General features: G+C 45.3%; 1 protein-coding gene across 4 annotated transcripts in view; it reads right to left on the bottom strand.

Annotated features, from left to right (window-relative positions):
• The window catches only part of CTTN (cortactin), a 58,951-nt gene that overhangs the window by 10,028 nt on the left and 21,778 nt on the right, over window positions 1–27,145 (bottom strand). For 3 of the 4 annotated variants that reach the window (XM_074997458.1, XM_074997457.1, XM_074997456.1), the window contains 8 exons: window positions 22,780–22,890; window positions 20,882–20,936; window positions 16,592–16,702; window positions 15,549–15,659; window positions 14,019–14,129; window positions 12,618–12,728; window positions 11,160–11,215; window positions 10,231–10,300 (listed from right to left, as the gene is read on the bottom strand). In XM_074997458.1, the coding sequence (XP_074853559.1) occupies window positions 10,231–10,300; window positions 11,160–11,215; window positions 12,618–12,728; window positions 14,019–14,129; window positions 15,549–15,659; window positions 16,592–16,702; window positions 20,882–20,936; window positions 22,780–22,890 (736 nt within the window). The remainder of the gene's footprint in view (window positions 1–10,230; window positions 10,301–11,159; window positions 11,216–12,617; window positions 12,729–14,018; window positions 14,130–15,548; window positions 15,660–16,591; window positions 16,703–20,881; window positions 20,937–22,779; window positions 22,891–27,145) is intronic. The other variant, XM_074997459.1, reaches the window with a different exon arrangement.

Raw genomic sequence — 27,145 nt, 5'->3', positions numbered from 1 at the left:
TATTTTTGTGAGACTTTAAATCTCAATTTCAGATGGTTGAACTAGAATGTAACACACCAATTTCAGATGTTTTAAATCATACCACTGGATGCCTCCCCTGCTGCGGCAGTGCATCTGTGTCCTGACAAGTCATTTCCCCCTGCAGATTCACCCCACCTCCACTGAGCTTCTGACAGGTCTCCATTCTTCCCTTTCAAGTCCTTATTCCCCTCTCCCAGGGCTCCCTTTTTCCCTCCCCAACCCCACTTCCTCTGATTCTACATCCCCTCTTCAATACCAGTCCATTCACCCAATTCCTCCTTTCCTTATCACACCTACTCTCCAGCCCATTGTGGGTTCTTCCTACTGCCTCAGATTGCGAGCTTCTGGTCTCCAGCTGCCTGCCTCCCCACTGGCCATTAGTCCAGATCACTGCTTCCTCCCTGACCACTTGATCCATTCCCCTGCCTCCACAGCATCTTGCTTCCCTCATTGATATAGCCCCATCTTCCTGGCCCCTTGTGCTTCCCCACCTTAAATCTTTCCTGCTAGGCTCTCTTTTTTTATTTCCGTTTGAGTCTACACTCTTCCCACGCAGCAAGGAGAGATGCTGTGTCTGATACATCTAGACAGTAGCAGGGGTACTGAAGATTCTTGGGATGTGGCATTCCAAAGTTACTGCATTACCAGCACCTGCCAAAGTTGAGTGTACTGCTTCCTGGCTGTTGGCCAGTACACCGACATTCAATGTTGTACCCACACCCTCTTGGTATAAATGCAGTGACCTGTTAACAGCTAGAGTGCCATTAGTTCTCCTCCCATCTCAAACCTATGCTAACCACGCTAAAATGCAGATTTCAGGAAAAACAAGAAGTCCTGCGGCACCTTATAGACTAACATATTTTGGAGCACAAGGTTTCATGGGCAAAGACCCGCTTCATCAGACTCTGACAAAGCGGGTCTTTGCCCATGAAACCTTGTGCTCCAAAATACCTGTTAGTATATAAGGTGCCACAGGACTTCTTGTTGTTTTCGAAGATACAGACTAACATGGCTATCTCTCTGATTCTTGATTTCAGGAAAGTCACCTGAACAGGTATGGAAGCACCAGTAGTACAGCAGTACACCAGCAGTACAGCTTTAAGAGCTGTTTACATCTAAGTAAAAGCTCTTAAAATGCTTTACACTCAGTCACTAATCTCTTCTTCTGCAACAACTCGATTCAGGCCCGAGCTTTCGGTCATACTTCAAAGTCTTGACAGAGACAAGGAGGAAGACACAGGCCAGACATGGTATTGTCACATTGTGAATAGTCAACATAAATCTTAATCACACTCCTCTGCCCCTTCTTCTCTTTTCCCTAACTTGTGAAGGCAAAGAAATATTCATTCAGAGTATATGGTCCAGACCTACAAGTCTCCTGTGTTGCACTTGCTACACTTAATGGGGGTTCCATGCACTCAACAGGCTTGCAGGATCAGGCTCAGAGACTTCCAAGGGCTTTAGTGGGACTCAGGCAATGCAAAGACTTTGCTCTTGCTCATTGTACAAAAGGTGATTTTTCGCCCAGTGCTACTGGACGTTACCAGGCAAAAAAGCAGCTGCACCAGTGCTCACTCAGCACCTGCAGTGCAGAGACATCTGTTCGGATACCCAGAACAATGCAGGGAGAGGGGATCTGCGATGCCCCAGCTGCCTGGGAATATTAGTCCTGACTGCAGGAAGGGAGAGATGACAGACTGAGTTCACCCTCCCTTTCACATAGAAGCCTGGACTGGGTCAGAAAACCTCAGAAAGCTCCCCCAGCGTTAGGATGCTCTGCAATGGGGGCCCAGCAGGTGTCGTTGAAGGGAGAATGGGAGTTCTGGATGGGTGTTTGTGGGGTGAGACTTGGGTGTTGGGAGGGTTCAGATACAGGGGGGTTTGTTTAGTGGACAGGGGCAGCAGCCTCCCATGTAATGATCCATCCCCCGCATTGGTCCTCAGCCTCATCTAAGCCTAACCTCTATATCAGGAACCCCCACATCCAAACATTCCTGCATCCAGACCTCAAACACAGAATCCCACTCACCTGACCCCCTGCATCAGGAACTCCCAGAATCACGCCTCTGAATCCCAACCAGCTCTATCTTGACCCCACCCCATCCTCCCAGCTCCCCTCCACTGTGCTCTAACCACCTTCACCTAGCCTATACACTATAAGATAAATTTGATCCTATTAAATTCAATTTTGTAACGCTGGGTTTTATAAATTTGAATTTGAGTACTCTCACCTCCCCACAAAGTCCCCATAAAAATTGAGTTAACATCTCAATTGGCAGCATCTGAAGAAGTGAGTTAACTCACGAAAGCTCATGCTCTAAACTTTTCTGTTAGTCTATAAGGTGCCACAGGACCCTTCGTTGCTCTACAGATCCAGACTAACACGGCTACCCCTCTGATACATAAAAATTGAGTTATTGCTGCCAAACTACATCACCAAACATCGACTGTTGCAGCAGTGCACTGTGGGAACCTATCCCATGGTTCCCTCAGCCCCATAGCATTCTGGGTTTTTTCCACTGGTGCAGTAAGGGAAAAAATGCCCCATAAGTGGTTGTGGGTAAGTGATGTCATCTTCCCACATTGTTTTCCATGGGAGGGGAATGAGGGCAATGCAAACAGCCATTTTTACAGAAGGAAAGAAGAAAAAGTAGGGAATCCCAGGCAAAAGAAAATCAACTAGGCTGGCTTCAGAAGGTGACTGAACCATGTAAACTGGTTGCTCAGCTGTTTTCCCCCCAATGAAAGAACACCTTTGCATGAATCCCGTTAGGTACGACTGTCAGACCCACAGACCAAACACACCTGGGATCACCCAGGTGACTGTGCCACGTCAACTAGTCCCTCAGCTACTTTCCCCCGTTGAAACCACAGTATGGTACGGCCTGTCTTAAGGATGCCATTGGATAAGGAATTTGCCAAAAGAAATAAAGATTAGAAAGAAAGCATCAAAGATCACCAAATTAACTGAAACATCTTGCTTTTATAACTGAATTATGAAAGATTCTACAAAAAAAGATGGAACATTTCTGAAAATATTACGGAAACAGATTACAGCTGGCAATATCCTTCTTCCATCATTTATGAAAACCTTTGAGGAGAAGCTGTGGTTCTCATTTAAACACATCTTGGTTTCCCCTAGAGTTACTGGTTGAAAGAAAGCTAGGGACAGTTAATCCAACTTAAAAATCACATGCTGTAGATTCACTGGTTGAACTGCAAATAATAATGGAAACAATTCAGTTCACTGAAACCAAAAAGTTCTTTCTTGAAAGGTGGCCAACTATCCAAAGCTTGCTTTGGTACAATGATTTTCTCTATATGGTGGGGATGGAAGCTGAGGGACCAGGTGCCTTCAGGGGACGGGTCCCTTCGGAGCATTCTCTGGAGGCCAGGTCAGCCCTGAATATCACTGACTGTGGGGGCCAGCCCTCCCCACATACATTGATGGGTTGGGGTTGCAGCTGAGGGATCAGTTGACATGGTCCCTTCAGGGGCTTTCTGCCAGCTTCCCGGAGCGTGCTGCCCCACCAAAAACCTAGCAAAGACCAAACTCTCCAGCTCGTGTTGTCTATGGGGAGCAGGCTCCTCATCTCCCCTTGGAGACAGCCAGCCCCCAGAAATCTCTTCCCCTTTGGAGCCTTCACCACATGCAAGCCAGGACATGGTACTGTCTGGCAACATGGTCTGCACTGCACCACAGGCACATCCTTTTACTGGGTCAGGAGTAGCCCATTCCAGAGAAGCTTTATATGGTCTCAGCCTGAGAGAGAATCAAGGAGACGCTTTATAATTTCCTAATACTGTTTGTTCACCCTCACTAAGAAATAGCACACTGTTTAAATGCAGGTATAATTTCGACTCAACTGTTACTACTGCAGGGGAATGAGTATCACCTGTCCGTTCAGAGAGAAGAGACGATCGTCAAAGAGTAAAATAATAAAAAGATTAATAATAATAAAAAGAAAAGTAATAAAAAGTAAAAACAAAAAGAAAAGAGAAGTTACTCACCGTAATAACGGTGGTTCTTCAAGATGTGTCCCCGTGGGTGCTCCACAATAGGTGACGGGCTTGCCCGGCGCCGCAGATCGGATCTTCCAAGCAGTTTCTGCCGGACCGCGCATGCGCCGGCGCGCGCCGCTCCCTTGCGCGCTCCTGGCCATGTGTGCGATCCGGTCCCCGCCAGTTCCTCGACCAACCGCCTCGGGTGCCCCTGCAAAACACTGACAGAGATCCGAAGCGGGGAGGATGGGCGGGTAGTGGAGCACCCACGGGGACACATCTCGAAGAACCACCGTTACTACGGTGAGTAACTTCTCTTTCTTCTTCGAGTGTCCCCGTGGGTGCTCCACAATAGGTGACTACCCAGCAGTAACCCAAGATAGGAGGTGGGTAATCGGATTATGTGCAGCTTGTCCCCGAGAGGACCGCTGCAGAGAGACAGGTATCCTCTTGGAATACCCTGTGACGGGCGTAATGTTTGGCGAAGGTGTCGTAGGATGACCAGGTCGCCGCTCTGCAAATGTCTTTTAACACAACGCCCTTGAAAAAGGCTGTTGATGCCGCCACCGCCCTGGTGGAATGAGCCCTGGGAGTGGCCAATAAAGGAGTCTTTTTGAGCTCGTAGCACATTTTTATGCAGGATACAATGTGCTTTGAGATTCTCTGCGAGGAGAGACCCTCTCCTTTCGATTTGGGAGCGAGGGAGACTAGGAGTCTATCCGTTTTCCAGAAGGACTTGGTCCTGTCTACGTAGAAGGCTAGCGCCCTCCTCACGTCCAGGAGGTGTAGGCACGCCTCTTCGTTGGAGTTATGAGACTTTGGATAAAACGAGGGTAAAACAATAGGTTCGTTGATGTGAAACTCGGAAGAAACTTTGGGAACAAAGGCTGGATGCAGCCGTATGGTTACCGCCTCCTTGGAAAAAACAGTGCAGGGTGGCGTTGCCATGACTGCCGCGAGCTCGCTCACCCTACGAGCTGACGTAATTGCAAGAAGAAAGGTCGTCTTTATTGTAAGGAGGCGGAGGGGAACCGTGGCCAAGGGCTCGAACGGTGGTCCCATCAGTGTGGTAAGCACCACGTCCAAGTTCCACGAAGGTGGAATCGGTTTCCGAGGGGGGTAGAGGTTTACCAACCCTTTGAGGAACCTGGTAACCATAGGGTGGGCGAACACCGTGTGCCCTTCCTCCTCATGTCTGAACGCCGAGATGGAGGCAAGGTGGACCTTTAACGAGGATAGCGAGAGTCCTCCTCTCTTGAGGTCCAGTAAATACTCTAGAATTGTAGGTATAGGCACCGAAAGGGGGCCCAGCTGCTTGGTAGAACACCAAGCCGTGAAGCGAGTCCATTTTTGTTTGTAGGTCTTCCTGGTGGAAGTCCTCCTGCTACTTTCTAGGACTTGTTGTACTGCCACTGTGCATGTGCTCTCTAGGGAGCTGAGCCATGGATTAACCACGGTTGCAGTCGCAGGCTTTGGGGGTGCGGATGCACTATGGACCCCTGGGCTTGCGTGAGCAGATCCGGCGCCACCGGAAGAGGCATCGGTGGACGGTCCGACATGCGCAGGAGTAGGGGGAACCATTGTTGGCGATCCCACGTTGGGACTATCAGGATCATCCGGGCCCTTTCCCTCCTGGCTTTTTGCAAAACTTTGTGGATCAGCACTGTGGGAGGAAACGCATAAAGCAGGGGGCCCCCCCACGGGATCGCAAACGCGTCCCCCAGGGACCCCCATCCCAGTCCTGCCCTGGAGCAGAATCGTGGGCACTGCTTGTTGTGCTGAGTGGCAAACAGATCTATTTGGGGAAAACCCCATGCGTGGAAAATCGGCCGTAGCAGATCGGGACGGATCTGCCACTCGTGTGTGAGCGCAAAACGCCTGCTCAGCTGGTCCGCCTTCACGTTGTGCGCACCCGGCAAGTATGAGGCTTTCAAGATTATATCGTGGGCGATGCACCAGTTCCATAAGCGGATTGCTTCCGCGCATAAGGCACGGGATCGAGCTCCTCCTTGCCTGTTTATATAAAACATGGTGGAGGTATTGTCTGTACTGATCCCGACGACTTTGCCTTGTATGTGGTCTCGAAAGTGTTTGCAGGCGTTGAACACTGCTCTGAGCTCCAGTACATTGATGTGTAGTGACTGTTCCGTGGGTGACCACAGTCCTTGAGTCACCCCTTCGCCCATGTGCGCTCCCCACCCTATGAGGGAGGCATCTGTAGTGAGAAAAACCGATATTTGCGGCTGGTGGAAGGGTACCCCTGTTAGCAAGTTCCTGGGGTTTACCCACCATTGCAGGGATTTGCGCACCCCGGCTGTGGGCGACACCACCCTGTGAACGGTGTGTACTGCCGGTTTGTATACACTCACCAGCCAGTGCTGCATGCTGCGCATGTGTAACCTGGCGTTCTGCACTACAAACGTCGCCGCTGCCATGTGGCCCAGCAGCTGCAAGCACGTCAAGACCGGCACTGTAGGGCTGAAGGTGATGACTTGCACGAGGGAACTGATGGCTCGAAAGCGAGCCTCTGGTAGGTATACTCTCGCTGTAACCGAGTTTATGCGAGCCCCTATGAACTCTATGTCCTGTGTGGGGTCTATTTGTGATTTTGCCAGATTGATAACCAGGCCAAGTGAGGAGAACGTGTTTGCTGTGACGCGTATCATGCGCAGAACCTCCCCTTTCGAGGCCCCTTTGAGCAGGCAGTCGTCCAGATACGGGAAAATAAATACCCCCTGTCTGTGCAGGTAGGCTGACACCACTGCCAAGGTCTTGGTGAAGACTCTGGGGGCCGAGGAGAGGCCAAACGGTAGGACCTTGTATTGGAAGTGTTCGTTGCCTACCATGAACCGGAGGAATCGCCGGTGAGCCGGATGGATAGTTATGTGGAAGTACGCGTCTTGTAAATTGAGGGCTGCGAACCAGTCTCCATCGTCCAGAGCTGTAAGGATGGAGGCAATCGTGGTCATCCAAAAACGCTGCTTGCGCAGGTACCTGTTGAGGCCTCGAAGGTCTAAGATGGGCCTCCAGCCTCCTGTCTTTTTCTCCGTGAGGAAATACCTGGAGTAGAACCCTTTCCCGTGCAGTTGCTCCGGCACTCTTTCCACCGCCCCTATGAGCATGAGATGGTCCACCTCCTGCCTGAGCCTAGCTACCTGGGAGGCCTCCTGGAGGTGGGGCTTGGGTGGAGGTCGTGACGGTGGGAGCGACTGGAAGGGGATGGCGTACCCCGTGGCTATGATCTCCAGCACCCATTTGTCTGTGGTGATCCTTTGCCACTGGTCGTAGAATGGTTGGAGGTGATGGTGGAACAGCCGCTTCGGATGACCTTGTGCGATGGTAGTGATGGCGCAGCCCTGGATCTGTATGTCAAACTTGTGGCCTTTGGCCCCGTCCCGAGGACGCACGGCTCTGTTGTGAGCGTCGCCTGGGAGTTCTGTACTGCTGGTGCTGTTGATGTCGCCCTTGCTCGTAACCCCTGTGATACTGGGGGCGCTGTTGCTGGTACCGCCTTTGCTGAGGGTAGTACCTTTTCTTTGTGTATGGAGGGGTGTAAATCCCCAGGGTCCTGAGTGTGGCTCTTGAATCTTTACTGGAATGAAGGACCGAGTCAGTTGATTCAGCAAACAGCTTCTGCGAGTCGAAGGGAAGGTCAACTATCTTCGCCTGCAGATCCCTCGGTATACCCAAGGTCTGGAGCCAGGACTCCCTTCGCATCACCACTGCGGTTGCTGTGGAACGTGCTGCCGTGTCCGCAATGTCCAAAGCAATCTGAACTCCCATCCTCGCAGCCGCGTAGCCTTCTTGCACTATGGCCTTGAGGACCGGCTTTTTGTCCTCTGGAAGCGAGTCCATGAGGGAAGTTAACCTGGAATAGTTGTCAAAATTATGGTTCGCTAAGTGCGCTGCGTAATTTGCCATTCGCAACGTTAAAGTGGAGGAGGAGTAGACCTTTCTGCCGAACAGCTCTAGCTTCTTGGCATCTTTGTCTGTTCCCCCTGTTTTAAATTGAGATGTTTTTGATCTTTGTTGCGAGGACTCCACCACCAAGGAGTTTGGCTGTGGGTGGCTAAACAGGAACTCCATGCCCTTCGCCGGCACGAAGTATTTCTTATCCGCTCTCTTTTGGACAGGCGGAATAGTTGCAGGGGTCTGCCATATAGTAGTGGCGGACTCTAAGATCGCTTCATCAAGTGGTATTGCTACTCTGGAGGAGGCCGGGGGTCTCAAATTTTTGAGGAGCTTATGGTGTTTCTCTTGCACCTCTGCTGTCTGGATGCCTTGCGTGAAGGCCACCCTCTTAAACAGCTCCTGAAACTGTTTGAGATCGTCCGTAGGATGGACGTCCCCCAGGGCCGTAGCCTCGTCCGGGGAGGAGAGAGAGGAACCGCTGGGGTACGTCTCTCTGGACCCTTCCGGTTCCTGCTGGTGATGGTACACCCTCTCGCTGGAGGTTTGCGAGGGAAAATCTCGGGGTTCCATGACCAGTCCCCCCTGAGATGCTTGAGTCTCTGTCCCCGGTCGCAATTGCCCTCGGAGGTATGAGATAGTTTGTGGGGATCTTTCCCTAGTAGATTGCCGATGGTGTGTATGCCCCGCGTGGTAGGGGCGACCATGGCAGTATAGGCACTGTTCTTGGGAAGGTGACCTAGACCACTCCCTTGGTGCGTACCCTCTGCGTCTGGGGGAGGGAGATCGTCGAGACACTGGAGAGAGCGATTTCGCATAATAGTCCAGTGGTTCAAACCCCAGGAAGGGTGAAGGTGGTGCCAGCCATGGCGAGGCTGGTTGTAAAAATGGAGAAGGGGGCTCCGGGTAGGCTAGGGGAGACCCCTGCCTTCTGGTTGGAGTCTGCAACATAAGCGGAGGGCTGTGAGAAAGCAGCTCCACAGCCCTGTCTGGAGAGGGGCTGCAATGCCTCCTCTTGTGTGCAGCCTTCCCCCTCCCTGGAGGAGGTGACTCCGCCCCCTGACGCGCGGGGGATCCCGGCCCCGTCGGCACCTTGCTAGGCACGCTCAAAGGCGGTGCCGCACGTGCGGTGTCCTTCTGCGCCTGCAGGCTACGTGCCTGCGCGCTCTGCACCGCCGGTTCCCTGGGGGTCGGTGCCGCTGCCTGCGGTGCCGCCGGTACCGGCGCTTGTTTAGCCGCTGCCCTGCCTGCGGTGCGGGGCCGCTGGCTGATCATCGGAGGCTGAGCCGTTTCCACGTGGCTCTCCGTGCCGCCACCGATCAGCTGTTGCTGCGGCTGGGGGCTGCGTGCTCCTCCCATCCCGCTCACTGTTGCTGCCGGCAGGGATCGGGCTAGAGAGACTTTCCTCCGTTTTTGCGCTGATGGAGTGAGGGAGGCAGCTTTCCTTTTAAGGGCCCCGGAGGGTCCCTCCTGCTGCGGCTGCTCCGGCACGTCTGGCTGGAGGGCCTTATCAAGAAGCAGCATTTTAATCCGCATCTCCCTGTCTCTTCGTGCTCTGGTTGTTAATTTAGCACAGAAGGCGCATTTCTGTGCCACATGGGACTCCCCCAGGCACCTTATGCATAGACTGTGCCCATCGGACACTGGCATCGCCTCTCGGCAGGACTCACATTTTTTAAAGCCTGAAGAGGACATTGTTGGTGAGTCTTTGAGTTTTTAAGTGGGTACTTAGCACCTTCTTTGTGCTGTTTTCCCCGTCCGATGGCCTGCCTCAGCAGGAGGGCTGATGGCCATAGCTCCTGGCCTCTGGCGCTTGTTACTGGGACTGGACTGAAGCTGTCCCGCTCGTAGTTTGTTTGTTTGTTGTTTTTTTTTTTCTTTTTTTTTTGCAAAATAACAACCAGCTAACTCGTAGTAGCCTAAGTATCTGAAAAACTTTTAAAGAAAAACAGATAAAGTCGTTGAATACGCTATTTGGCCTTAGCCTAGTCGGATTCCGTCTGCAGCCAACGGCGGTTAAGAGGAACTGGCGGGGACCGGATCGCGCACATGGCCAGGAGTGCGCAAGGGAGCGGCGCGCGCCGGCGCATGTGCGGTCCGGCAGAAACTGCTTGGAAGATCCGATCTGCGGCGCCGGGCAAGCCCGTCACCTATTGTGGAGCACCCACGGGGACACTCGAAGAAGAAGCTTGGATTCATACTTATTGATAACAGTGGGAAGGAACCTTAGGGGTGCCAGAGCAAGACAACCGACATTCTATAAACAAGGAGATTCTGTAATCAATAATGTAACCTTACCAGCTTCTACCGGCTTGGTCTTCTGATAGCTTGATGACAGTTTCTCAATATCTTCAAAAGTGGAGGCATTCTACCAGTAATGACAAAGTATCAACTACTACACAAAGCAGCACCAATTCTTCCATTACATGCTCATTCAGTAAACAAGGCAGCACATATCTGCTTGATCTTCTGAAGGTGCAACATTCTAAATCAGGACTCCTACCTCTAAGTTTTTTTGTTTGGTTTGGTTTGGTTTGGTTATTGTTTAAAGCCTGCTTCATTTTTCAGTCTAAAACATGACAAAAGAGAATGAATTCTTTCAATGCACCACACTAATTAGGTTAACCTTCAGAGACAGAAGTCAGACTTAATTCCTGCTAAAAAGTTTATTTCTGATTCATCTCAATTATCTAGTAATACAAAATAACCTTTCAACCTGTATAACATAATGATTTCTAGCAAGACAAAACATCCAGTCGAAGATAGTTTAAAAACCCCCCTGAAAACAAACCCTAAATCAGCGATGGGCAATAAAAGAGCAGCAGCAGCATACCAGGGTTAGTCCCTGGTGGGTCGCTGCCACTATATCCACCTTCCCCTCTACAGGCGTTGGGCGATCGCAGCTCCCATTAGCTGCGCATTGTTGTTCATGTCCAGTCTCAGCAGCAGGAAGTGACGTCCTGGTCCATGCTGCTTCCCACTACTCCCACTGATAAATTTTGTGTCTTAATTTTACCCCATTTATATAATCAGGATAATCACCACCTTTGTAAAATCCTTGAGAGCCTCAGATGAAAGACACTCTATACTATAAAGAACCAGAGAGCATTCCCTAAGCAGAATACAAGCATAGAGATAGAACACTACAGTTCCAGCCTCGTTAATAATAGTGGAATTTTAAACCAACAGCCAGACTACTGAATTCATGATCATTTCAAACAACTTACCTTATCCATTCGATCCTTCTGTACACCGTACTTTCCACCAAATCCTTTTGAATAATCTAAAGATAGGATAAAGAAGTCAGAGAAGGCAGGTTCAGTCTTTTCCCTTTATCAGGTCTATTAAATGCAAATGGCCTTTTCAAAAGCAGTTACATGCAGAGTCCCAAAGTGAAGCAGCCAAAGAAAAATGCAACTTGTTTTTGATGCAGATCAGGATATACGTATCTATAGAAGCTTCTTCATATGCCAGCAGGCAAGAAAGATGCTGTGTGCTATGTGCATGCTTTTCACATTCCAGGAGTGAAAGTTAAGCTAATGATTGTCGTTGACAGGGACCAAGCAAAGAATAAGGAATGGCCCCTCAAAATGCACCACTTCTAGAGCACAGCCTTTCACAGTACCAACAGTTACTTCCTGTAGCATAGGGCAGATTACCAAAGTCATTTTCATTTGTTCAGAATAGTGTGCTAACAAGTTCACAGTAACACTTGTTAGGGCACAAGTCTCACTTTAATACTCTATTTGCATGGCATGCATGGAATTTATCAAGACAGACACACAGCTGCCAAATTCATGTTTTCTGCAAATTTTGATATTGACCCCAGGTTGATGTAAAATTAAGACAGGAGTGCTGCATATCTGGAGTGGGAATACGGCATTTATTTACCTTGTTGTTTTATTTTAATAATGAATAATTACCACATGAAGGAAGAGTCTTGAAGGTCTGTGCCTTGGAAGACTGACTTACATCTCCTTCCTCTGCTCACATTCCCAAAATCTAGGGTCCACTAATCAGTGAGTAAGTGTATTTTAAAATTCTACTAAAACTATGCAAGGCTTCAAATGTTTGGGACTAAATCATGACAGTACATAAAACATTAACCACTGTTAGAAGTAACAGCTAAGTTATCGTCTTCTTTGGTGTGCACTGTCAACCAGAATAAATGTATGGCTTTATTAACCAACTTTATGCACTGCAATTATGCTATTATGATTTAGCATTTCCCCAAAGACTCTACACAATCTGACTTCTCACTTCAAGATGTCAGCAGAAAACTAGAACATGTAGTTCATATTTGAATGACCTCACAATGCATAAAAGCAGCTTTGTAAACATGCTGTGCCTTTACTTCAACTAAGGCTAAGTTTTACATTTGGACTTAAGCTGATATGTATGATCTAATACAGATATAGCACCACAAACTAAATAGTGGAAATCTGTTTTATTAGCTGTGGCATTTGGAATTTTATGAACCCACATCCTTAATGTAGGCTGCTAATGAGATTGTGTCTAGTACCTCATTTTAAGGAAACAGCTTGATGTTGGTGGATAACATGAGGGCAGAAATTTCAGAAAATATTTTCCTCAGATTACTTATGGCACATATCAGGTTTTCTATGTGACTAAGTCTGTGTTAGAAGTGGCTGCACTGCTAAGAGAGTTACAACTGGAGACTGTGCCTTGTTGAGACTCATGCTTGGCTAGTTTCTCCTTGTATTCAAACCCCACAGCAGATGGGTCCTGCCTCTCTTTTTGAACACCGAATTTCCCTCCAAAACCACTCTTATAATCTGAAAAAGTCACATGTAATAAGGGAAGGGAAAAGGAACAAATAAGTTTAGTTAGAAACATTCAAAAAACAATCTTCAGATGTAATTCTGATGAATCAGCAGTAGTTTCAGAAGACACTGAACACTCATTTTTAAGTGTATATTTATAATGTGCACAATTACACTTTGGAAGAGGCTAATTCTACTTAATGTTAAAAGGAATATAAGAAAATTCATATTCTTTGTTATATTTTGCAACTCTTCCTATACAGTAGACAATATTTCTCTGCACAACTGTTTATACTATATACATGCACTTGCATATTAAAACAGGCTCATAATCTGATTATGTCTTTATTCATATGTACTCAAATCAAAAACCTATGTGAGGATGACAGCATTTAAAAGCAAATTAAAGTTATTTCATGGATACCATCACTATTTGTACTTTATAGCCTTGCTTTTGTAAGGAATACAGATCAGGAGGAAAAAAATCCCAAAGCTACTCCAATTTGGCATTGGCAGAAGCGAGGAATATTTTTACTATAGCTCTGCAGAAGAAAAAAAAAAAACATCTGTGTTCAGAACTATGTTCCATTCTTTGACAGCTGTTCTGGACTGCCATTTTTATAAAAAAAAAAAAAAAGTTAAAATGAAGGCACAGATCATCCCTTCTCCCAGGAAGCTGCAAAGAGAAAAAAACTGAGATTCTCTTTTCATGTGAGTGCAGCAAAGACTGGTCCACTGTGGAAATGATTAGGCTGCAGATCACCCCATCCTCATGAAGGCCATGACAACCTGGCCGAGAAGGAAGAGGTCTGTATTATTGATGCTGAATTTTTACATCCAGTAAACATGGGTACATGTGCATGGGACTGAGGGAAAGACAGGGCAAAGAAGAGGAAAATAGTTTCAGTACAGTGAACAGGTTTTGTCTTCCTCTCTGAGCTGGTAGCTCACATCAGACAAGAGTCATTTATGACAGGCTGGCTTCCAGAATTTCACTGAACATAAAGAATCCAAGCTAAGGGCAGATGCATAAGGCTATGCCAGCCTGACACCTGACTCAGTATCTTTAATGGCTCTCAGTACCACCCACAATTGGTTAAATCAATTGTAATGTCATGCCACCAAAAATAACTGCAATACAGTGACATGTGAAACACTGAGAAGCACTACAAAGTTAGCTGCTATGAAACAGTTTTAACCCAGCTGTGGTGGTGGTGGGGGGAGACAGGACAAACAGACCCCCGAAAATCTGTAACACAAACCAAAAGCATGTTAAAAGTTAAGACCTGAACTCAAACATACCCTTTTGGGATTCATGCAGTTGTACTTTCTCTTGATGATCCCAACCAAGTGCACACTTGTCCTGTCTGTCTGTCTGTACACCAAACTTGCCTCCAAATCCTTTCACGTAATCTATGTACATAAAATTCCACAAGCCATTATTGGGATTCTTACAAATGACATTTAGAACAGAACACTGATATCACAGATGGAATATTTTATCCCTAATATTTCATTAATAATACTGAATTATTTTCCTGGTCCATTTCTCCCTGCCATGTCACATTCTCAGTGGGGAGTGGGACGCACAGCTATCTGAAAACTAATACAAGTCAGTGAGTGCAGAATAGCTCACCCCCACTGTACTTTGAATGAGAATGTAGTAAATGTATCAACATTAACACAATACTAACATAGCAACAGAGAGGTAGCCCTCTTAGTCTAGATTCAGAATTGTGGTTTGACAGAAGTCTATCATGGCAGGTAAGAGAAGAACAATTCTAATGCCTGCAGCATGCCACCAGGAAAAGCACGTTATGGTATGAGAACAACAATAAGTCCTGTGGCACCTTATAGACTAACAGATGTTTTGGAGCATGAGCTTTTGTGGGCAAAGACCCGCTTCATCAGATGCATGAGTGTGTGTGTGGAGTGGGGAGGGTTCCAGAGGAGTATTTAAACAGGGGGATCCCAGGAAAAGAGAGGGCCAGAGCTGACAGGATCTAGTCTGTCAGGGTGGAAATGGCCCATTATCAGTGGTATAGATCAAGAGAGGAGAAAAAACAAGTCAGATCAGTCAGGGGGATGTGGCCCATTGTCAGATTCCAGTGTGGAGGTGTGAACTTCCAGTGCAGAGAAACTGTTTTTGTAAGGGGCCAGCCACTCCCAGTCTCTGTTTAGTCTTTGGTTGATGGAGTCAAATTTGCAACTGAATTGCAGCTCAGAGATTTCTCCCTCCATTTTAATTTTTGAAATTTTTTTGTTGTAGGACTGCTACTTTTAAATCTGTTACTGAGTGTCCAAGGAGATTGAAATGTTCTCCTACAGGTTTGTGTTATGTTGCTGTATGTTGTCTAACTTCTCTCCATTTATACTTTTACACAGAGCCTGTCCAGTTTGGCCAATGTAAATTGCAGTGGGGCATTGGCCTCCTTGTTGTTCTTGAAGACACAGACTAACACGGCTACCTCTGAGATACATTATGGTATGGTCCTTTATCCAGATATATTATTATTATTATTAGAGATATAATTATAAAGGCCCCAGTCACGCAACCTGATCTGCATCTGAAGACCATCACATCCTACTGACTTCTGTGAAACTACTAACAGTTATCCAAGTCCCCCTATATGGATCGGATTGCAAAACTGGGGATGGAGTTCACAATTACATTCTTTCTAGTTTAAAAAAAGTCTCACTGGCAAGAATGTTACAGTATCTTTTGCTGCTTGCTTCCCAGCTTTGAGCTTCTCATCCTTACTTACGAACAGCTGACCAGAGTGTTAGTCTCAACCCATGCATACTTTCATTTAATAAAAATTTAATAAAAACCTTTCTGTGATTCGTGTTTTTCTGTTTTGCCTTGGTATTCAAAACCAACTGCACTCTTGTCCACTTTGTCCTTGTCAACCCCATATTTACCACCAAAGCCTCTGGAATAATCTGGAGACAGGAGTAAACAGTTTTATTTACAAATATACAGTAATAAAACATGACTAAGATTAGACTGTTTCAACCATAGCCACTTGTTTTAAATTATGTAGTAGAAGAATACTGGCATCCTGGATAATCATGATCCAGGATATTAAGTCTTAAAATCTTCAGAATACATCACCTAATAGTTTTTCCTTAAAACAGGAGAAAAACAAAACAGTGGGGTCAAAGCTAAGCCAAACCACCACACAATGTGAGCAATATTAATCTTTCAAAAACTTTAGTTACAGTGACGCATGGAAACAATGAAATTACAACAGAACTTCAAGGCTACATGAAAAGCAGTTTGGTTGTCTTTTTTTTTTCCCCTCCTTTTAAGCTTTGCTAAAAAATAGCTTTATCACTTCAGGCGATAACATGATGAAAATATATAATTTAGCACAGGTCAGAAAATGAGAAGATTTTGAGAAAAAAATTAAATTGCTATAGCAACACTATTAACTCTAGAAATCCCTTGGTGTTTCCTAAATATTAACAACATTTACATTTTAACTATCAGGTGATTTTGTTAGAAATACCTCACTGATTTCAGCCCTCTGGGTTTTTATTATTATATTGTTCAAAACATTTCAAAGCTGCCAGAAGCATGTGGTGGTGGTTTTTTGGCTTCCCTCCCCATATCCTTGCCAGTTTGCTGACCAGCTCTGGTTACAGTATAATTGAAGCTCGACACCCACTTGGAATCCTGGTGTTAGTTAAACTGAAGCATATGGTTCAAAGCTCTCCTCACAGAGTTAAAGTTAAACTTTTATGACTCACCCAGCGAATGTAATGACACAAAATATCTATCAATATTTACCAAAATGAAATAGTTTACATGACAGTAGCTGGCAATTACAATTGCATCACATCAAAAGCAAAAAATATGCATGTGAACTAACCTTTCTGAGATTCATGTTTCTCTGTTTTACCCTGGTAATCGAAGCCCACGGCACTCTTGTCTACTCTGTCAGCCTGCACTCCATATTTACCACCAAAACCACTTGAATAATCTGAGTCCAGAAAATAAAACACAATCAAATAAGTGAACTCTTTCAGCGGCACACACAATGTTGCAATGCAGAAATCCACAAAATCATCTGAGTTCAGAAATACTCCTAGTCCACAAAATAAAGCTTACAAACTGCAGGCAAAATTCAGCATAGTACTGTGACTCGTGATGTCATAAGTATTTGTCATTGTTCCCTAAGGCTACGACTACACTGCAATCCGCTTTCGGAAGTGGAATGCAAATGAGCAAGACCAAAAATGCAAATGAAGTGCCTATTTACAAATCTCACACTTCATTTGCATAATCTCTTCCAATGGCATTTCTGGAAATGATTTTTTCGAAATCAAACAGCCAGCTATGTAGAAGGAGTTCCTTCAGGGGAAAAAACCCTGTTTTCAAAAATACTCTCCTTTCTGAAACAAAATAGGAAGAAGTGTTCTTTTGAAAAAGGGGATTTTTCCCCCCAAAGGAACCTCGTTTCCACAGCTGTTTTTGCTTTCACAAAAGCCTTTTCCAGAAACGCAATTGCGTGAAATTAAGCAAATGAAGCACAGGATTTGTAAATCAGTGCTTGATTTCCATTTTTGATTTCCCTCATTTGCATTCCATTTCCAAAAGAGGAAGGCAGTACAGACAAAGTCTATATGCAAATATAGATGCTGCTAAAACATCCTGAAGTAATTTTGTGCTTAAATTAAACTAGCAGAGCCATTCATGTGGGATGGTCATCATACATTTTTAAATCAACAAAGTGCCTAATTATTAGGTAGGGTTTAAAATTTTAACCTCTATACATGCTTAGAATTCTGTGCTACAATTTTTAGGAAATGGGACAAAGTTCAATACCAGTCCAACAAACTGATTTTGGAGGAGTGGTTTAGTCCACCCTTTCACGTATAGTTGTCAAAAAACCATAGGAGTCACGTACTGCATTAACAATGTTAAACTCTCATCTGCCCCACAAGAGATTGAATCCAAGACTATACTCTTATTTTGATTTCTAGCATGTTTTAAACATTAGTATGGCCTTGCGCTTCACTTTTGGGGGTGAGGGAACAAATGACAAGTTAAGACTCTTGAAAACAAATTGAGTACTGGTTGAGCCTCTCAAATCCAGCAGCCCTGTGACCTGACTGGTGCCAAAGAAGAGAACTTGCCAAATTAAGGGAAGTCAATGCGGTCTACTTCCACTGCTTACTGGGCTCTTGGAAGACATTAAGAGGTAAATTACAGCTAAATAACCGCACAGAACACACAGCCAGGACTTGTATTTGCCACAGCCATGGTAAGTGATTGTCAGGCTAAGTGAAATCATGTTGGATTATGGATGTTGCTGGACTAGAGATTTCCAGACTAGAGAGGCTGAACCTGTATTTCATTTGTTAAGGCCAATTCATAGAATCACAGAATGCTAGGGCTCGAGGGGATCTTAGGAGGTCATCTACTCCAGCCCTTAACTAAAGCAGGATCAACACTAACTAAATCATCCCAGGAAGGACTTTGCCAAGCTGGGACTTTAAAAACCTCTAGGGACAGATTCCACCACTTCACTAGGTAATGCATTCCAGTGCTTCACCACCCTCATGGTGAAATAGTTTTTCCTAATATCCTACCTACACCTCTCCCTCTAACATCAGACCAATGCTCCTTTGTTCTGTCATTTACCACTACTGAGAACAGCCCCTCTCCATCCTCTTTAGAGCCACACTTCAGGAAGTTGAAGGCTGCTATCAAATCACCCCTCACTCTTCTGCAAACTAAATAAGCCCAAGTACTGCAGCCTCTCTACATAGGTTATGTGCTCCAGCCCCCTATTCATTTTCATTGCCCTGTGCTGGACCTGCTCTAATGTATCCACATCCTTTCTATACTGGGGGGGGCCCAGAACTGGATGAGATGGTCCAGAAGAGGCCTAACCAGTGCCGAACGGAGGGGAACAACTTCTCTAGATCTGCTGGAAATGCTTCGCCTAATGCATCCTAGTATGCTGTTAGCCTTCTTGGCTACAAGGGCACACTGTTGACTCATATCCAGCCACTCAACCATGGTAATCCCCAGGTCCTTTTCTGCTGCACTGCGACTCAACCAGTTGGTCCCAGACTGTAACAATGGTTGGGATTCTTCTGTCCCAAGTGCAGGACTTTGTACTTACTCTTGTTGAGCCTCATCAGATTTCTTTTGGCCCAATCCTCCAATTTATCTTGGCCACTCTGTACCCTATCCCTGCCCTCCAGTGCATCTACCTCTCCCCCAGCTTAATGTCCTCCACAAATTTGGTGAGGGTGCAATCCATCCCCTGTTCTAGGTCATTAATAAAGATGTTGAACGGATCCTTCGGGCAGCCCATTTGAAACCAACTGCCAAACAGATATTGAGCCATTGATCAGTACCTGTTGGGCCCAGCCATCTACCCAGCTTTCTATCCATTTTATAGTCCATGTATCCAATCCATACTTCCTTAACTTATGGGAGAGACTGTTGTGGGACACTACATCAAAAGCTTTGCTAAGGTCTAAGCATATCACATCAATTGACTTCCCCATGTCAGAGCCAGTTACTGCATCAGAGAAGCTAATCAGATTGGTCAGGCATGACTTGCCCTTGGTGAATACATGTGGACTACTCTTGATCACCTTCTCCTCTTCCAAGTGCTTCAAAATGAACTCCTTGAGGATACCCCCCCATGATTTTTCTGGGGACTGATGTAAGGCTTACTGGTCTATACTCTTCTAGATTGTCCTTTCGTTTTTTAAAGATACGCACTACATTTGCCTTTTTCCAATCATCCAGGACCTCTCCTGATCTCCACGAGTTTTCAAAGGTAATAGCCACAGGCTTTGCAATGATCTGTACCAATTGCCTGAGGACCCTTGGATGCATTAAATCCAGGCCCATGGATTTGTGTGCATCTAGCTTTTCTAAATAGCTCTTAACCTGTTCCTTTCCCACTGAGGGCTGCCTACCTCCTTCCCATACTGCATTACTTAGTACCGTAGTTTGGGAGCTGACCTTGTCCATGAAGACTGAGGCAAAAAAGCATTGAGTACTTCAGCCTTTCCCACATCATCTGTTACTAAGTTACCTCCCTCATCCACTAACAGCCCCACACCATCCCTTATAACCCTCTTATTGTTAACATACCTGTAGAAGCCCTTCTTGTTGCCTTTCACATTCCTTGCTAGCTGCAATTCCAACTGTGCTTTTGCTTTCCTGAATACCCCCCGGCATTCTCCAGCTGTGTATTTCTGCTCCTCCTTAGTCATCTGTCCAAGTTTCCACTTCTTATACACATCCTTTTTGAGTTTAAGCTCACCAAGAATTTCCCTCGTAAGCCAAGCTGGTTGCCTACCGTATTTACTTTTCTTACTGCACATCAGGATGGTTTGTTCCTGTGCCTCCAATTAGACCTCGTTAAAATACTGCCAGTTCTTCTGAACTCCTTTCCCCTTCATATTAGCTTCTCGGGGATCCTGCCCATCAGTTCTCTCAGGGAGTTGAAGACTGCTCTTCTGTAATCAAGGGTCTGCTCACCTTTCTTTCTTTTGTAGAATCCTGAAATCTACCATCTCATGATCGCTACAGCTCAAGTTGCCACCCACTTCTAGTTCTCCGACTCATTCTTCCTTGTTTGTGAGCAGCAGGTCAAGCTGCGCATGGCCCCTTGGTTGGTTCCTTCAGCACTTGTATGAGGAAGTTATCCCCAACATTCTCCAAAAAGTTCCTGGTTGTCTGGTGGTCTATAGCAGACACCAACCACAGCCTCACCTCTGTTGCTTCCGCTTTTAAGCTTAACCCAAAGACTCTCAAGCGGCTTTTCTCCTTCCATATACTGGAGCTCTGAGCAATCATACTGCTTTCTCACATACATTGCAACCCCTCCTCCTTTTCTCCTCTTCCTGTTCAGTCCACCTTAGATAATTAGCTGATTGGCCTACTTTCTCCTTTCAAATTGACTACAGTGGCTTCTGAGTTCACTAACTTCAAAAGAGTAGCAAATCACTTGGGACACAGAATAATTTGACAGCTGGAAATATAGTTTGACCCCCTGCTGTGTTGAGCAAACACTGTTTGTAAAGTGCCTTACATCTTCATATAACAGTGCTTGTAGTACAGTCTTAAAACAAACAGCTACTACTGGTAAAACTTATTTACACACACACACTCTCTCTCAACACATTACCTTTTTGAGAGGCATGTTTCTCTGTTTTCCCCTGGTATTCAAAACCTACAGCAGACTGTTGGAGAAATTACATAGTAGTAAGAATTCCTTAAAAAAAAAAAAAAGACGTCACTTCAGGTTCCACCTCCTTGGTCCAACACCCTTGGGACTTCAGTGGTCCTGAACAAGGGATTTTGCCAGACCAGGGGAGGTTAATCTCCTCCCCAACAGTCCCTGATCGCCCCTGCTAGCCTGCTGCAGACAGCCCTCCTCCCGAGCCCTGGACGGGGCTGCTGGGGGTCGCCAGAACCAGGGCCATGGCTCCAGCAGGGCTGCCGTGGGATGCTGACAGTGTGGCACCCTGTGGAGCTGCCAGAGCCACCGCCTCCAGCTCCACTTTCCCCCAGGGAGGGCTGCATAGGGCTGTTGTGGAGGCCAGCTTAGCCTGCCCTCCTGACCCAGCCTTCTGGATCAGGAGCATCCCTTATCCTGTTGACACAATAGTCTGTTTCTGCAGAAAAATGATCAGTGTAATAAGAAATTAGAGTACAGTGATGCTCTCTTCCTCTCTGCTCTGGACCACAAGTGTCTGGCTAGATCTCTGGGCCAATATCTTCAAAACCTCAGAGAGAGGAACAGATCCATTAAGGTATCTTTCACAGTCTCTGCCAAAGCAGATCACTCCCTACAATGCATTTGGGTCTTGTCAAATGTAGTGACAATACACTGGAGATTCCACCACTTCCAGTAGGAGATTATTTTAGTCTTAGAAAGCTTCCCCAACTTGATATGCAGCCTAGTGGTTGAGTTTGGTAGACATCCTAGGCCATGCTAAATCCCTCCCTGCCTGGTGTTCATATTTCTGCTCACAAACATATTCAGGTTAGCTAACTGACAAGTTTTTAATATTTCCTTTCAAATCTGGCCATCTTTCCACTTAATAATGGTGTGGGGGAGGGGAGAAGAGCATTTTTGTTTCTTAAGAAAGTACCAATATCCACACCACCATTCCCTTTAATGTATGTCCATGTGCAGAATTAAATTTTGTTACGTGCACCAATACGGAGGTGACATGCAATCTGTGGCATAGACGAGGCTGGCTCAGGTTTGGAGGAAATGAAGGCTCTGGCTAGGGTTGCAGACTTTGCAGTTGATCTGCAGATGAGGCATCTGAGGTGCAGGAGGGAGCTTCAGGCTGGGGCCCTGGGGTTAGGAGTGTGAGAGCTTGTTCAGGACAGGAGGTTGGCACGGAGGTGGAAGGTCTGGGCTGGCATTAGGATGCAGGAGGGGGAGCTTGGTCTGGTAAGGAGCTAGAGACCCAAGGTGTGGGAGAGGGCTCCGACATGGGACTGAGGATCAGGACACAGGGCTCTTATCTCAGGTGGCTCCCATTTGGAGGAGGGTAAAAACAGGTGGTTCCACACAGTCCAGCACTCACTTATTGGACTGCCCCCTTGCAGATCCCATTGGCTACAATTCTTAGCCCTACAGAGACCTACAATGAGACCGACAGAGGTCAGGGGCCCCCAAGTGAGAGCAGTGCAGAGAAAGAGCTTCATGGCAATCCTGGCGACATGGCTCTAGCTGGGGGAGGAGGAAAGCTCTGTTTAGTATGGATCAGGGTTCCCCAGTCTCTCAGTCCCAGCAGGGAGCTGCTGCAACCAGGGGAGATGTGCACTCTTCTGGCCCCAGCAGTGAGCAGGCACCCTGCAAGCCACCACAGCAGCTCTGTGTGCATCAGTCCTGAGCCCCTGCACTGGGCTGATTGGACAGCTGCGTATTAACCAAAGCCAGTTTACTGAAATGCAGAGGGCAGTGCTACCAATGAATGACAGTGATGTTTACAGCTAGCAGTAGCAATTTTCAACCCGATGTGCTGTGTAAACAGATGAACACAACTGCTGAAGGTGCTTACTTACCTGGTCAACTCTATCCACTTGTACTCCAAACTTGCCTCCAAAACCTCTTACTGAGTCCACTTGGGAGCAATGTTTAGAAAGCTTAGCTTGATACTCATGACCAACAGCTGACTGAAATAAATGGAGAAATACAAAAATGGATTATTGAATTAACAAAGTGGTACTACAGTTCATAAGTCTAAAACCACCAGGCCTGTTCATAATGTATGCGGCTCTTTAGACATGCAACTTGTCTGCATTAGTAGCAGTTGCACTGTGAAAGCCATGCATGTTAAGGTCCAATTCTACAAAATACCCACAAAGATTTATCGTGAGAGTGAGAGAGACACTGACCCTGGATTTATAAATTAAACTGCAGAGGTGGTAAAAGGAAAGATACTGAATCGAATCCTATTGCCATGATCCACAGACTAGAAGGAAACCCTTCCCATAAAATACAAGTGATAACTGTGTATGGAACTATGGACCATACACAATAGAAAAATTATCACTACAGACAAACAAGATATTTTTTGGAGGGGAAAAAACACGTTGTAGAATTCTGCAAGTTTAAAGCAAAAGAGTAGCACCACAGACTGCCTAGACTGAATACAGCATTTGCATCCACTAAAGAAGAAATTTACCGCTGGATGTAGGAAATTATTTCAATGCAGAATACACCATGAGAATTGTCATAGCCAAAAAGAAATAATCATTAATTTAGGAAAACAGGAATGAAAGTCTTAGATAACATCATCCATTGCAAAAAGCTATGCAGATAGAAAATGACAGAACTTCCTCATATACTATGCTAATTCTAAAACATCATGAGCTTCCTCAGACCACCAATTCGCTATTCAACCTCCATGCAACTTGAGCAACAAATTATGTTCCTAGGAACACTATTCTTATTTCATTCTCTTGTACAATGACTTCAGTACATTTTAGCAAGCAATTTTTTAAACCAGAGAGAAGGGAAAGTAATTTGACTATTTACAAAGACCACACAATTGTCAAAAATCCTGTCTTTGCAGATAGACAATTTCAGACAGATAGATGATAAAAGATTAATAGTGACCATTTTAGTAAAATCAAAATAAATGTCCACTACAGTGGAAAAGTAGGCTGCTAATGGTTGAAAGGTATTTAATCACTGTAGTAAAGCTAAAATAATTGATGTTGGTTTCCATGATCTTTGGCACATTTCTGTTTTATGGTATAGAGAGCTGGAGTTATGACTATAAACTTCTGGCTAAGTCTATCATTTACATTTTAGTTAAACATATTACAGGAAGCTGCTAAAAACTTTCTTCCTTTCCCACAGTCTATATTAGAATAAAGAGATTACTCTTACCACTTCCTCACCCTTTACTTTTCAATTTATTCCTATTAGAGACAGTACAAAATGGAAAGTGACCGTACAAAGTACATTATGTCTTATCAGTCAACAGCTTTTCTGAAGTCTGGTTTCATGACCATTTCCTAGTGCAATTTTTTTTTTAATCTCTACCCTTCCATTTTAATCAGACACTGGCATAACATCCTAAAGTACAATCATGTCACGCTGCATTAAAAAAGAACCAGGAGCAGTCTTCAAATAAGGTAAGAGGGTATGAGATTACACAATAGAAACTTCATCCTACTCCGTCTACTGACAAGGCTTCACATTTTCACTAACATAGTACTATTATAATAATCCTCAAACCTACATTCCATGCCCAAAAAAATCAGTCATTTGGTCAGGTCCTGGGAAATGGAAGAAGGAAGATGATTTCTAGTGCCCCTATGCTAAGCTAGAGGGCTCTGAGATTGCCAGTGCTTTTTTAGTGATGGCACATTACCAGCAGCGCGTGACCAGGAGCCAGAGGCCCCCGCCACTCTTCTGGCAGCCCCAGCTGCAAAAACCCAGTGGGGGTGCAGGGGGAGGAGGAGGGAGCGAGGAGCCATACTGCCTCTTTTATTTATTTTTAACAAAGAAAAAAAAAGTACTGGCAATTACTATTCCAATCTAATGACTAGCACTACTGCCACAGCCCTTCCACAACTCCTCTCCACGTACAAATGGCCTGCTGCGTGTGGCTATGCCACAAAAGTGAGTAGCTATGTTCTGCAGCAAAGATCTCTAGCTCTGGCTCACAACCTATGTTGTTCAGTGCATTGGAATAGCAATAGTGTCACTGTACCCTCTGTACCCAACAATCTGCAGATGAGAACTGGTTTCGATTCAAGTAAGCATATCCCTGAATAGCTGCCAGCATTCTGCTGATATAATACTTGTGTTTTAGTTTTCGATGGCTTTGAGAACAATCTGCCTTGAAAAGTGAGAACATTTGGCCATTAAGAAATGCTTATTTTTCAATCTCAGCCTACTGAGATATGCAAAAAATTATTAAAAACCTCAACTCCAGAAAGATGCTGATTCAAGATCTGATCTCCAGCAGTCATATGGAATATGCTACAACTTGATACCCTGTTGAGCATCCCTGATAAAGACATTTAATAAGAAGATATTAGTTGGCAGTCCCCTCTGTAGTGCCACACTGGAATTCCCTAGTATCTCTTACTAAATGAGTTCCTTGGGCTCAAACTTCTACCATCTATTCAGTCCAGAGAGGAGTTCAAGCAACTGGCTTGAAAACTATATGAGAATTCATTATTACTGAAATGAGCATAAAGAAATACGTAAAGTAATATCATGAAGCAACTGTCCTCTTCAAAAATATGGAAATTCATTGTAGCCAGATTAATAATAAGTTGTCAAATTCTATATGCCAACTCTGATTTATAAAAGTCAGACACATTTATAGTTCCGACAAACCTACTATGTGTCTGCCACGTATCTTGTTGATATCACGTTGGCCACCTAATGTTTTTCCATGCGGATGTGAAAAATTTTTGTCAAAGCAGTGCAGGAAACATATTTACACATCTTTCAGTAGATTTATGGAAGATCTGTGACTTAAATGTCCCTGCACGGTTTTGAAAGTGTTGAACTCCCAGTTTTTGGAGGAGAAGAGACAGTTGAAGCAACAGAGGCAATGTAGTGTTTGGTGTCTGTTATAGGCCACCAGATCAAGTAGATGAAGCAAATGAGAATTTCTTCAGACAACTAAGAGAAGCTTCCAAATCACAAGTGCTGGTTCTCATAGGAGAATTTAATCACCCAGGTGTTTGTTGGGATACAGCACACAAACAATCCAGGAAGTTTTTGGAGAATGTTGGGGATAACTTCCTGGTACAAGCGCTGAAGGAACCGACCAGGGGCCATGTGCAGCTTGACCTGCTGCTCACAAACAGGGAAGAAATAGTAGGAGACATAGAAGTGGGTGGCAACCTTGGCTGCAGTGATCACGAGATGTAGATTTCAGGATTCTGACAAAAGGAAGAAATGTGAGCAGTAAAATACAGACCCTTAATTTCAGAAGAGCAGACTTCGACTCCCTGAGAGAACTGATGGGCAGGATCCCCTGGGAAGCTAATATGAAGGGGAAAGGAGTTAAGGAGAACTGGCAGTATTTTAAAGAGGTGTTACAGAAGACACAGAAACAAACTATCCCGATGTGCAGTAAGAGAAGAAAATATGGTAGGCAATTGGCTTGGCTTATAAGGGAAATCCTTGGCAAGCTTAAACTCAAAAAGAATGCTGAAAAGTGACAGAGAGATAGTCGTGTTAGTCTGTATTCCATCAAAACAAAAAAAAAGCAGTCATGTAGCACTTAAAGACTAACAAAACCAACTACACCAAGAAAGGCCCAAAAAAGCCAAAAACAGAACACCACTTGTCATCACCTACAGCCCACAACTCAAACCAGTGCAACCCATCATTACAAACCTACAACCTATCCTAAATTGATGCCACACTCCAGAAGGCCCTAGGTGACAGGCCTGTTCTTTCCTATAGACAACCTCCCCACCTTATGAGGATTCTCAGTAGCAACCACAGGTAACACCACAACAAGACTAAGCCTGGAACTTTTCCTTGCAACAGGCCCCATTGCCAACTTTGTCCAAATATCTATTCTGGAGCTACCATCACAGGACCTAACCAAGTTAAATTAAAGAATCAGGGGCACATTCTCCTGTTCCTCAATTAACATCATATATGCCATCATGTGCCAACAATGCCCACACACTATGTATAAAGGACAGACTGCAAAACACTCTTGGACAAAGAACTGAATGGACATAGAACAGACATCAAAAATCTCCAAATACACAAACCTGTCAACCAGCACTTTAATGGAGTGGACCATTCTGTTAAAGACCAGACAGTTTCTGTTCTACTGAAAAGGGACTTTAACAACCATCTACAGAGGGAATGCTCAGAACTAATGTTCATATTCAAATCCAACCCATATAACATGTGGTTTGAACAGCGACAGCAATT

The sequence above is a fragment of the Carettochelys insculpta genome, chromosome 6 (genome assembly GCF_033958435.1).
Source record: "Carettochelys insculpta isolate YL-2023 chromosome 6, ASM3395843v1, whole genome shotgun sequence".
NCBI lineage: Eukaryota > Metazoa > Chordata > Testudines > Carettochelyidae > Carettochelys > Carettochelys insculpta.
The sequence above is the reverse complement of the archived record's forward strand: the minus strand, read 5'-3'. Positions and strand labels throughout refer to the sequence as shown.